Here is a 13,797-nt window from a genome sequence, read left to right as displayed (position 1 = left end):
GAGAGCCATCATTGGAAGAGCCTGGTAGGAGGTGGACTCAGTTGTCTCCTTCAGATGTGAGAATCCCTACCTACTTACCAATGCAGAAATAAATTTCAGATCCTCACAAGATACAAGAGTGAGTTGCTCACTATGTAAACAGTTGGAGCAACCCACTTCAACAACTGGGTCAGGAATTCATTCATTGATGGATTGTGATCAGTGCAAGTGGTCTTGCAAAGAAGGATATGAGCTCTCTGGGCTGATCACTGATGAACTATATTCGTGTAGACAGAGTGTAGACTGGGTCGCTTGGGGACCATCACCACCACCTTCTCAAGGATAAGTAGTGATGGGCAATAAGTGCTGGCCTTGGCAGCAATATCCAGATCCTGAAAAAATGAAAAAGAAATAGGAAGAAAACCTCAAAGTAGCTCAATGCACTCCTAGTTGTCCTGAGACTGTTTGACGATAGTCACAGGTGCACTCTATAGTTCCACATTATGCCAATGAAGATGGAACTAGGTTTTGCCTAAATTGTGACATCATTAGATGCAGGTGTGACACCAGAAAAATGTCAGCCCGGCTCATGCGAATAGGGCACGAAAATGCCCAAAACAACTTCCCAATGAGTGCAGCTTCATCCCAAAATTCTCACTGAATCGATCTAATGCAGATTCAATCACCTTTATGTGTGACATGCACATAAAAAATAGGGTGTAAGTGATCTAATTTCTGGACTTTGGTTTTTGGTTCTGATCTCCAGCATTAACGGTTTCTCTGTTGTATTTCTACCACCTGATTGTGAGTCTTCTCTAAATATAATTGTAGCCATTTCATAATGCTGCTCATGTACACAACATATTTTAGATAAATCAATAATTAACACTTTTCAACAAACATGAGTGACTTACAGTTAACTACTAATTTATATTACCATGTTTTTAAATTTTAAAGACTTTATTATTTTCTCAAAATACTTATTTTAGTGTTAATAATAGTCATAGTAGGTTACTTTATCATTGCAGATTCAAACTGAGCTCATTTTTATATGTTTTATCTGCAGGTTTACCGTTTTCTCAAGATAATGATATATTGTCCTATTTTCGTACATTTGAGCTGCCAGGTTATGGGGAAATAAAAAAGCCATTGGCTGTTTGCAATCACATGGTAACAACCCAGGATACCAGGAATAATATGTAAAAACTGTACAAGGCTAAAAGAGAATCATTATAGTAATGGCTTACCTCAGAGTCAAACGTGGAGATGAGACCTGTGATATCCCTAGGAATGTTTCCTATCATGTTTTCTGAATTGTTAAAGAAATATGTATGATTATGTAACAAAATAATATAAATCAATGTTATATATAAAATGAATTATGTAATTAAGACCCAAGACTTACTTTACATGAGTCACCATTGTAAATTGTAATAGGTTTCTTTAAAATCATGATTTAAAAAATGTAGACAAAGCTTTTGAAGTAGCTACCTCTGAAAACTCCACTGGAAGTCTATCACATTGGTTACTCATGAAAAAAAAAGCTCCTGGAATATGGACCCTCTTGTGCAAATGCTGCTTCTTTACTTTTTGTGTATTATAATCTATGAATTTTCAGTGTAGACATGATTCGAGGCTCAAATGTGCATTTTAATTTCTAATTATGCAGTTGAGCACAACTTTAAGTTCCAACTTGGTAGAATTTATTGCATGTTAATTTATGTAAAATATTCAATTAACACCTTGTATATCAAACTTGATTTTGATCAGCACACAGGTGTCATAATTTATTGCGTTTCATATAATTATAATGGTAACATGCTTAGTTGAGTTAGCTTAATATATGTTAACTAGACCTGGCTTGCAAGAGAATTTATCTGAAAGCCAATGCAAAAAATTCACATTGACATAATATATGATACAATCACCAAAAAATAAAAGCAACAGTTCCCTGAAAATGACAATTTTCCCACTTTCTACTTTAGTTGCAAAGCTTTCCATTGATCAGGTTTTGAACACCTGCATTGTTCGTATGCTATTTGGATTGAAAATTGATAGCAATTTTCAATTTGTATGTGTATCAATATCAACAACTATTACTTCCATTTATACAGCACCTTTATCAGAGCAACATTTCACATGTTGCTTATGGAACATTATCAAGCAACAATTTTCATCAAACTACAAGGAGATACTAGGCTAAATGAACAAAAGCTTGGTCAAAGAGAAAAGTTTCAAGGAATATGTTGAAAGGAGGAATGAAGCAGAGAAGTAATAAAGTTTAGGCAGGGATTTCAGAGTCCTCAGATATCAAGTCCCGATGAATGATGGAAAGAATTTCCTAATTGCTTTGATTCTAAATGAAATTAAACAGTTTTACAGAGAAATTGCTATATTTGAATAAATGTACCCTACGAAATTTGTTATATACTTGAGGTTGTTTTAAATTTCATTAGAACATTATTATGACCATCAGTAAAGTTTCTGAGCACAAGAGTTCATTTTATTTCTTAAAGCGTTTTGTAATTGTCAGGTCCAGGAACAGTCCTAAGGCAAATGAAATGTGAGAAACAAGTGTATCCTTGTACATTTTCTGTTTCTATATTTGTATATAGAAATTCTATTAATAAAATTATACTTTTTCAGAAGACTTCCCTCATGCCAGTTTAACTCTATCTGTTTTAAGCCTAATATACTGTGGCAAGTTGTCATTTGGTGTATTTGTTTCATCCATTTAAAACATGTTATCAATCATTGAATATGTTGAATTATCAATAAAGATGATATCCGAGTTACAGGGAAAGATAAGCAGGACGTATGAGCTGCAAAATTGGTTTTAAGCCTGCTGTTTGAGTGGCAGTGACGCCAAATTAGTTACAACTTGGTGATAGATCCATGCTGTAAGGGTGTTAGATAGAGTGGGCAAATGATACCAGAGTAAAATGCTATTGCTGTGTCAGAATTACTAAGATACCTTCGAATATATGAATTAGAAGCAAGAGCAAGTCACTCAGCACCTCAAGCCAGCTCCATTTAGTAAGTTCAAGGGTGATCTGATTGTAACCTTAACTCTCCATTCTCATCTACCCTAATAACTTTTCCCCTCCTTGTTTATCAATAATCTACCTCTGCCTTAAAAATATTTTAAGACTTCACTTCCAGTGCCCTCTGAGGAAGTCTTCCAAAGATACACAAACTTCTGAAAATTCACCTCATCTGTATCTTAAATGGAAAGCCTCTTATATTTAAATAGTGAACCTTATTTCTAGGTTCTCCCACAGCAGGAAGCATCCTCTCCACATCTACTCAGTCAAGACAGTGCTGTAAGCAGTTCAGAGTGCCTGTATAATGCCTCCCTCTCATGGGGCTCATAAGATGCCTCTAAGTCAGTGCTACTGAATAGGCTCGAGAGAGCAGCTCCCCTTCCCCCATGCCTAACTGCATTTTGCCAGTACCAGATGTCTTCCCTTATGAAGTATGCCGCTCTAATCTCCTCTGCCAGTATCTGCAACTGTGTTTTGTGGGGACAGATGTGCTGGTACAGTAATGAGGTGTTGTTTGACTGCTGGAGCTAGTACCACCATCTCCTCCTCCTCTTCAGACAACTCCAGTGATTCTTCTAGGGTAGTAGGCCATGACTCGGGGTTTCCTTCCTGGCTTCACTGAAGGAAAAGGAATTCATGTTAGGTGGTTTTGCAGCAAGTATTATATTGCTTCACCAAGCACATCTCAGAACTGCAAAGAGAATACTTGCAATATGCAGGACCCTGGAACTTTTAGCAAATTCTGGATGGGTTTGAAACCATTGGTTAATTGTATTGATGAGCCTTTGCTGAAGGTAATGACCAGGATTTGCTGACGTGGTTGTAAGAGCCAAGAGCATCAATGAACACTGATGTTACCTAGCACTGCCCAAGATTATGGGCATGTACCCAATTATATGATTTGCCCACATATCTAATGATGTTGTTATAGCAAGTGTTCTCACAACGTTCACTAAGTCTTGCTTTCTATGCCACGGCACAAGCATCCTTTGCTATTGATCCCGTATGACATTTGTCTGGTAATGGTAAATACTTATGGAGTGGCAGTGTCTGTGTTAAACATGGAGACACAAGACACTGCAGATGCTGGAATCATGAGCAACACACAAAACGCTAGAGGAACTCAGCCCAGTCCAGTCCAGCTGAAGGTTCTCAACCCTAAACGTCGACTGTCCATTTCCCTCCATAGATGCTGCCTGAACCGCTGAGTTCCTCCAGCGCTTTTTGTGTTAAACATGTTTATGTTGGATTGTGTGCAGGTAAGCACAACCTTCACACCAACAACTGTGTTGTGGAGAAAGGGAAACTGAGCTGTGTGTGTGAGCACAACACAACAGTCAGAGGCCAGCCATCGAGAGCAGGCTCCCAGCTAACCATCCCCAAAGGCACGGCTAATGTCTGTGAGTACCTAGCTTCCCCTATCTGGCTGGAGTCAAATTACAGCCCTTGGCCAACTCTGGCTACACAGCCCTGCCAAAATACAAGGCAAGGTGTAGTTGGGATTGTGGTAATGTGAGAGTGGGAGAAGGACAGGCAGGAAGGAGGGAAGGAGAGGAAGAGAGGGAGGGAGGGAGGGAGAAGAGGAGAGAAAGAGATTTGCAGGGGACCAGGGAAAGGGTGAAAGAAAGAGAGGGAGAGAGAGATGGGTGGAGCAGCAGGGACACGTCAAAGAAGAGAAGGAAAGTGGGGAGAAGAGATGGATTTTAGTGTGAAAATATATCGAATTGACTTTTATATAATTGAGACCTCTAACAAGAAATGAAAGCTTAACTTGATTTATTATGCATTATGTGAAATCAAACTAAGGTGAAACATAATTTGAAATACACTGTCACTTGTCATGTTGATCTTGATGTGTGCCTGAAATAATTTACAGAATTTAATTTACAATAGTATAAATAAAGGCTTGTACCTGGTTGCCTTTTGTGGACAAGCATTGTGTGAATTGCCATGATATAAACATTGTGATTGTAATGGTTTACTAGATACAGTGAATGAAGAATGTCCCATATTGCAAAATTGCAGATTTTAAGAATAAAACATTGTGTGAATTTTTTGCAAATGTAAGGATGGTCAGGAACAAAGGAAGCTGCAAAATGAATTTTTGTAAAACTGATCTAATGTAAATGTGAAATGGTCAATCACCAGGATGATGTGTCTTATCTCAATTGATTATGAAAACATGTGAAAATTATGTAACTGATCTCCTATCATCTTTCTGAAAGAAGTGACACAGCTAAACAAAGAAATTGTAAGCATCCTTCTCTTGGAGTTAAGTAATAGGGAGACAGATTTCGATAATGTAATGTACATGATTTACACTATTTCACCTTTTTCTGAAGGAAATAAAGGATGAAAGTAGTGCTAAATATTTCTATAACAAAAAGGAAATGTTGTGAGCACTGGAGGAAGATACATGATTGGATAATGTGCAATTTTATGTTCGAAAATGAGAGAAAATTCGCCAGAGTGGAAAAAAAGTGAAATATTATGGACCATAAAACAGAAATACAGCAAAATATGTCGAAACTAAAAAAATACTTTTTGGTTGGATCTTTCATGAGAGAGAACGTTCTTCTAGTGAAAGATCCAACTCGATGTACTAACCTTTGTAGTGTTCTGGTGCACTGAATCATGTGATTCCGTTCTTGGAAATTCTTAAGGGTAAAACAGAAAACTAAGAGTTCTCAGGAAACCAGGACAAGGAGTTTACCTCCACACGCATACAGGTGGACAACAAATGGCTGGGTAGTTTGAAGCTTTTTTTTAATCAAGTTGTGGAAATTAATGGAGTATTTAAGAAATTAGTTATGATGAATATAAAATGGAGAGTGGAGAAGGATTAATGAAAAAAGAGTGAAATACAAAGTCATAAAGGAAATAAGGAAAGGGGTTGGACAAACAGAAACAAAATACAAGAATGGGGAGGTTGCGCTGCCAGTGGCACGCCAGTAGAATATCCAAGCTAAGTGAAAGGAGAATTGTTTTGGCCTGACCACAAAAAGGTGCTCCACATATTTTCCTGACAAGTGGAAAGATGTTCTACCTGCTGCCAATTAGTGATCGGTTTTAATCTCTCCATCCACAACCCTGCCCCCACCCCAGGCCATGAACATGCCCTGTATTAATCAAATAAATAAATGATTGTGGCTGCAACTACCTTGAATTTAATTTATTACATTATATATCCTTGCCCCGCTAGTCTCCATTAAGACTTCACTTGTGCCTTTGCAGAGGTAACCAACAACTGAAGTGCTGTAGCAGAAGATTCCACTGTTGGATTAAGCCTGCACTAATGCTAGACTCTCATGGAGAAATGTGTTAAGTATTGGCAGATGTGCTGGCATCTGGATGGAATATTTTCCTCACTAAAAAAAACTATGCTTACATCATATTTTAGTTGAGAAATAATAGGAGCTTATTAGGTAATTTAGGTAATCCAATAATGATTGGCGATCTTCAATCTTCATATGGACTGGGGAAACAAAATTGCCAAAGGTAATTGCTGAAGGTGGATGTTTTCATGAAATGCATTCTAGAGTTTGCCAGAGCAAACAGTTTCAGACCTAACCAGGAGCAGCCCACTTTAGATGTGGTCATGCGTAACAAAATAGGATTAATCTCATACAAAGGATACTCAGGGGAAGAGTGATCATCACTTGATAAAAATCACAGTCAGTTTGAGATTGATAAATTGAAGTCTGAAACTGGAATCTTAACCTTAAATACAGACAATTACATTCGAGAGGGGAGTTCTTTAAAGTAGATTGGGAAATTAGTTAAAATGTATGATCATAGAAAGGCATATATAGATGTCTAAAGAGATATTTTATAATTCTCAACAAAAATGTGGATTCTATTAAGTATTAATATTTCATACTTCCTTACTGCATAGAATGAGGCCATTCAGCCATTAAGTCAATACTGGTTCTCTGAGTAATCCCACCAATCCCATTCCCCCACATATTTCCCTGTAAATTAATTTTCTCTCGCATGCACATCACATCCACCCAGTCTCTCCTACCACCCACCTGCAGTAATCAATTAACCTACCAACCAGCACACCTTTGGTATGTGGGAGGAAACTCGAGCACATGGGGGAAACCCACACAGTCACAGGGAGAATGTGCAAACTCCACACAGCGCAGGAGATTAGAAACTCACACAGTCACAGGGAGAATGTGCAAACTCCACACAGCGCAGATTAGGATTGAACCAAGGTGCTGAAGCTGTGTGGCTGCAGCACTACCTGCTGCACCACTGTGCCACATGACACAGCAGGAAAAGTGACACGTTCAAGGCTAACTGCAGAAGGCAAGGGTGCTGCTGGAGTGAAATAAAAGGCTTATAAAGGCTGCAAAGAATGGAAGCAAGCCTGAATATTGTGAGATTGGGAGAACTTGTGGAGTGTCCCACCTGGGGCTACTTATTAACTTTGACTGTAACTTAGATTAAGGTATTGTGTATAATACATTCAAGTCTGATGATGATACAAAGGTGTGAGGAAAACACAACTTGTCTATAAAGGAATATCAGCAAGTTAAGTGAGTTGGTAAAAAGATGGGCAATGGGTACATTGAGGGGAAATATGAGGCTAGCCATTTTGGAAGGAAGAACAGAGAAGTAGAGTATTACTTAACTGGTATGTGATTAGTATATGTTAGTGTTCAGAGAGATCTAGTGGACTTGTACAAGAAATGCAGAAAGTTAGCATGCAGGTAAAATAAAGGTCAGAGGTCATGGAGTCATACAGCAAACAGACCCATCAGCCTACCAAGTCCACCGAAGCCTGCAAGCACCACTTACGCTAAACAACTAAATACCCACTATACCTATATTAATCCCATTTTATTCTCCCTACATCCCCACCTACTCTCCCCAGATTTTACCACTCACCTACACACCAGGGTTAATCTGTAGTGGTTAATTAACCTACCAACTTGCATGTCTTTGAAACGTGGGAGGAGAACAGAGCACCCAAGAGAAACCCACACAGTTATAGGGATAACCTACAAACTCCACATAAAAAGCAGAGATCAGGATTGAACCCAAGTTGCTGGAGCTTTGAGGAAGCAGAGCTGTTGGCTGCACCACCACATGTGGTGCCCAAGTAAGTAAGAAAGGAAATTCAATGTTGGTCTTTATTGCAAGGGGGACAGAGTAAAAGAGTAAGGAAGTCTTGCTCCAACTGTACAGAACTTCAGTGAATACACACCTGAAGTACAACATGCAGTTTTGATCTCCCCATTTAGTAAAGCGAAGACTTTCCTCTGCAGTGATACAGCAAACATTTGATTCCTTAGATGACATGGTTTTCTTATGATGAAAGATTTGACAGAATTGGCCTATGCTGTCAGGGATTTAGAAAAAGTAAACAATGTCATTGAAACAAATAAAATTCTGAGGGAGCTTGAGAGGGTAGGTTTCTCCAACAGGACTGTTTCCTCTGGTAGCTGGCAAAACCTAGGTTAAGGGGTCAATCACAAAGACCAAAATAAGGAGGAATTTCTTCTCCCAAAGAGTTGTGATCCTTTGAAATTCTCTAACCTAGAGAGCTCTATTTGTTGAGTCATTAGATATATTCGAGGCTGAGATGGAGAGATTATTGGACAACTGGGGATATCAAGAATTATTGTGATATGGGCTTTTTCAGTAATTGTACAAGTACAATAGGTATCCCCTACACAAGCAGTTCATTGCACCACTTCACAACCCCACTATACCTGAGCAAGTATGATCAAGAATGGTGGCCTTGGTTATAATAAATCTTTTTCTTTTATATTATATTCATTCACTAACAGATCGTTGGATCTAGAGATTTTTTTTATACTTTATTGTTCTTTATGATTATCCATGTCATGATTGTTCTCCTGATCTCTTTGTATTACATGTATAAACATTGATATATTAATCTGTATTAATTTGAAAACTAATAAAAAGATTGAAAAAAAAATGGTGGCCTTGGAATGTTTCTCACCCAAGCATCAAATTGCAGTGATCCAGATAAATGTTTCCTTACTTTTTTACATCTACGAAGTGCTCTCCTTGAGGCCTCAGCAAAGCTAATGCTCACGTTGGGAATTTTGAGATGCTGTGAGGGCTGGCTGCTTCCAGGATGGCATGGTCCACCTGACTTGTCAGCACAATGGTGGACTTAGTTGTGGTAGGAGGGCGGATTGGGAAGTGGAGTTGGGGGGTGGGGGGGGGGGGGCGGAAGAGTGAAGGTCAGAGAAATAGTTTTGCAGAAATCCTGAGAAAGAGCAACATATTATGCTCTTATTATCGCACTGGCACTTCCACTACTTTGACTCATTGCTGCTAAGCTCCATAAAAAAATACTAGAGCCAGCAATGAAAAATAGGCACATTTGATACCTAATGTTTCAATTGGGAAACAATTTTCAAAGAGGAACAATGTTCTTTCCAGATGGAAGCACTGAGATAGGCATTCAATTAGCCATTGCAAGAGTGCTTCATAATAATGCTATTTTGTTTCCTCATCTTTATAAAGAACTAACAAAAATGAGGCTTGATTTTAATCCAGTGTATTTAAAACACAAAGCTTAGAGTTATGTGCATTAAAAATAAGACTATAAATTATTTATGCAATAGATCTGCAGATCTCCAACGCAAAATGTCATAAAAGGATCATTCAGCATTTTACCTCATCCCAAAAGCAAGTTTCTTATTATCATATCATCAAGTGAAAATATTGAGTAAAGATTAGGAACCTTCCCACAAAAAAATCAAAGAATTATCCTGTGTTACTGCTGAACAATCATGGAACAGAACACACATAAATTAATCTGTCTGTGCACTTATCAGAGTATATTGCATATTCTTATTCAATGTAGTGATGGGAAATTGACATCAATGTTATAAAGAACATATGCAGAATTTCTAAAGTAAATTAAAGTAAAAATGCACTCCCAAGTAACACCACAAAAATCTATATGATAGGTAATGTGACTCTCAGTTTCTGGTCAGTTCAAGGAATGTGTTCCTAAAAAGCCAAGCAGGGAAACTATTTAGTAACTCATGCTAGCTAAGTTTAATAATTCTTCCATGTTTCTGAATAAAAATGCCTAAACAAGTAGTGGAAGTATTTTCACCACATGGATTGTAGCAATTGAAGAAAGTGGCTCACAGCTTTCTCAAAGGCAGCTAGGGATGCACAATAAATTCTGATCTTGTCTGTGATGTGTACATTTCATGAATTAATTAAGCAAAGGATTTTGATAATTCAGTATTTGATCTTAGGTTTGAGAGTCCTAATAGCACCAGCATAAACCATAGAATGTATATAATCATGAGCCTTCCCATCTCATGCACGTCAGCTGGTTCAGAACACCACATGGTTAAAATGACTGTAAGAGCTTGTTAGGAAGACAGCAGTAAGTACACTCTCACAAACTTAACCACACACCCAGTTCATTCTCATCAGGTGGGTTGCATTAAAATCCTCTGTCATTTATGTGTGAACCTGATGACAGATACATATGCTGCCAGAACCCCTATATCTTAACAGTAATTAAGCATCAGTCATAGCTTAACGTTGCACCTTTGACCACTCAGACTGCCTGTACTTAAATTTGCCAGGCTCATTTGTAATGTGTTTTGTTATTCTTCTGCCAGGATATTATATAGGTCAGCTGATAACATCACGGAAACAGCAAAACCCATGCCCTAGATCAAATCGCTGTCAGGAATGAAGAATACTTCAGTAATCTGATTGACCAGACAGTGAAAAATGTGGAAACATAAATGAAAAGGAAAAATGCATTTACGTGCAAGGAACTGGCATTCCAAATATCATTACCCTGAAATAAGCAATTACTGTTCTCCATCTTTAGCGTGGATTTTGCTGGAAGGTAACATCCATTAAAATCTGTGTGGCCCATTAGATTCTCATCCACACCCTCACCTTCACCCTTCATGTTTTTGCAAGGGGAACAGGGCACCTGGAACCTTAGAGAATGATTGGAACAACAGCTGATTTAACCGGATATGTTTAAGCATTGATGAAGTCATTTGAGAAGGATGATTTTGAGTCAAATCAAGTAAAAAGTGAAAAATAAAAAGTGAGGGGAAGGAAGATTATGTACAAAGAAGGGGGAAAGCAGAAAGGAAAAGTTTTTTTCCCCATTTTTGATATCTATAGGTCTCAACAACAATTTGCAGTAGAAACAAGACTCTATAGTTTAATTTGTTCCTTTTCCAGGGTGAACCAGATGCTTCGTAATAGAGAAACTTTAATCTCTTCAATAAAAAATAGTATTTATTCTGTTAATTCTAACTGTGATGAGTTTAATGGGCAAATTTGACAATTTTATGAGATTCACAGAGAGGTTGAAATTTTCACAAGCTATTGGCAGAGTGGCTCAAATCATGCAGAATTATCTTTGGAGGATTTAGCAAACCATGGATATCTCTTACTCACTATGTTGATGGTAATTTTGCACCTTAATAATGATGAATGAGAGTTACTTTCCATTAGGACTGCTATCTGACAATTTTAGCACTACCCTGCTGCATGTTTCTATATGACATAGAGATACAAGTTATGAGATTATAGGATCTTCTGGGTTCACAAGCCCACTTTGATAATCAAAAAAAGTTGGTAATTAATAAGAACTAAAATCGTATACAGATTAGGCATCCAAACTGATATTTGTTTCACGCCAGTCTGGCTAGTTATAATTGCAATGCCTTTCCCCAGAAATTAAAAAATATATTATTTATTTGTTTAATAGGAGTTGTAGTTTATTGGATAATAATAATTGATTATTCTTCACTCATCATGAATTTACTTGTGTGTCAATGTTATACCTATTCAGAACAATTACACAGCAACAGTTAACAAATTAGAAAATTATAAGGAAGCAAAACAGAGACTTTACCATTAATTTATTACATAAAATTTGTACTAAAACATGTTTATTGTATGACTAAAGTTATCAATGAGGTCTAGATTTCTGGTGAAATGGCTATGAACATTTTTCTTTTAAGATCTATGTCTGTCCCTTTACAGATACATTCTGATGCAGATTTAATCACCGAGCAAATAGACAGAATGGAGCCTTTGCTGAACACTGGAAATGATCCAGTAACACTTGATCACCATGGAAACCCCAGCTTACATATGCACTGAAGCAAGGTGATGCTCAATCCCTGAAGACAATACTAAAGCTTACAGAAGTGCGAAGATTCATTAATCTGATGGATTGTTATGATATCATAACATTTCCACATGTTCCTTAATGTTTTGTTTACAGGTTTTAAAATAATGTCTTCATTACCTTGGCAATATATATTTTTTGCCTGATTCGTTCATGTAATTATACTTGGAATGCAAACAGTAAACATTCATTATTTTAGCCATTATCCAGGGCAGGTCATCCATTGCAAGGTAACCTCCAGAACACAGATTTTCCAATTGGTTGTAAACCCCCTAGATGAGCAGAATAGTGGAAAGGACAGGAAGTGTTCACCAGTGTTAGCAGCATTAGCAATTTCTACATAACCGGAGACAGTGCAGGATGACATTTCGTGACCTTATTAGATCACCAGAAGTTTGAGGTAGCACATTTCTTTCCATTAATGCCACCAAGTATCTGTGGCTCCAGTTTTTTCACTATACCTCATTTTTAAATGTCTACCATGCATGCTATTAGACAGCAATTTAAACTTCTCACATCCCCAGACTTCAATTGAAAGTGCTCTTTCACTCACATGAATGCAACTTAAAGATTCCTACAATTTAAAGAAGCTAATATGTACATCCAATAGTTATCTTGGTGAACAGCAAATTGGCATTTAGGTATTCATGGGATCATAGTGTACAGCACTGAATCTTGGTCTGCTCTTTTGGATGGAGTTCATCCCACTCCTCTGCTCTTGCCCCACACCTCTACATTTTTTTTTAATATTCCTTGCATGTATCCAATTCCCTTTTGATGGTTACTGTTGAATTAGTTTCCACCACTCTACACATGGTATAAAAAGTTTTCCTCATGTCACCTTTAATCTTTTTGTCATTCAAGGTACATCAGTACCCCTTTAGCTATTGGAAACAATTTCTCTTAATTTACTCTTTGAAAAGCATTCATTTCCTCTACCATTTCATCATTTACAAATTTATACACCTCTATCAAATTACGCAGTCTTCTCTGCAAGTGGGGAAACAACCTCGACTTCTCTCCTTAGAATGGTATTCCCTCCTCATATATTCCTGTAAATTTATTCAGTAACCTCTAAAGCCCTCACATCTTTTCTAAAATACGGTGCCCAGAACTGGAATTGAGTTTTATGTATGGTTAGCATAACTTCCTGGCCTTTACACTTTAATTGATTTATTAATAAGGCATATTTTATTAAGCATCAAGATAGATAGGTTCTTGCACCCCCCCCCCCCCCTTAAAATTGCCCTACCTAACCACCTACTAAGCTGGATCACCTGAGGGTTCTTCCATGAACCTATACTTGTTTGAATTATGGTCAGAAATCCCAATGTACCACACTTCTGCCTCCTCAAAGGTTTCACACAATGATTTTGCCCACACTGCTATTGGAATAGAGGAGATACATATGGCATCCATTACATGGAGCTGCTTGCTTTTTAAATTTATTTTACAAAATGCATCAAGTTCATTGCACCGTTACAGGAGATAGATGCCCTCTGCTGTTGCTTTGAGCACAATGCAAAAGTAAAGCAAGTAATCAAACAGCACTTTGGAGGCCTTTGCAGGCAGAGTGTTAAACTGTTACTTATTTGA

The 13,797-nt window shown here is 37.6% G+C and overlaps 1 protein-coding gene across 1 annotated transcript in view; it reads left to right on the top strand.

Annotated features, from left to right (window-relative positions):
* Positions 1 to 1,773, top strand: part of LOC127569733 (nuclear factor NF-kappa-B p105 subunit-like) — a 44,321-nt gene extending 42,548 nt beyond the window's left edge. The window contains exon 13 of the mRNA XM_052014556.1: positions 1,046 to 1,773. Within this exon, the coding sequence (XP_051870516.1) occupies positions 1,046 to 1,182 (137 nt within the window). The 3' untranslated portion in view covers positions 1,183 to 1,773. The remainder of the gene's footprint in view (positions 1 to 1,045) is intronic.
* The last annotated feature ends 12,024 nt before the right edge of the window (positions 1,774 to 13,797 follow it).

This window comes from Pristis pectinata, chromosome 4 (assembly GCF_009764475.1).
Source record: "Pristis pectinata isolate sPriPec2 chromosome 4, sPriPec2.1.pri, whole genome shotgun sequence".
In the NCBI taxonomy this organism is placed as follows: Eukaryota; Metazoa; Chordata; class Chondrichthyes; order Rhinopristiformes; family Pristidae; genus Pristis; species Pristis pectinata.
Note: the sequence above shows the minus strand (reverse complement) of the source record. Positions and strands in the feature narration are given on the sequence as shown.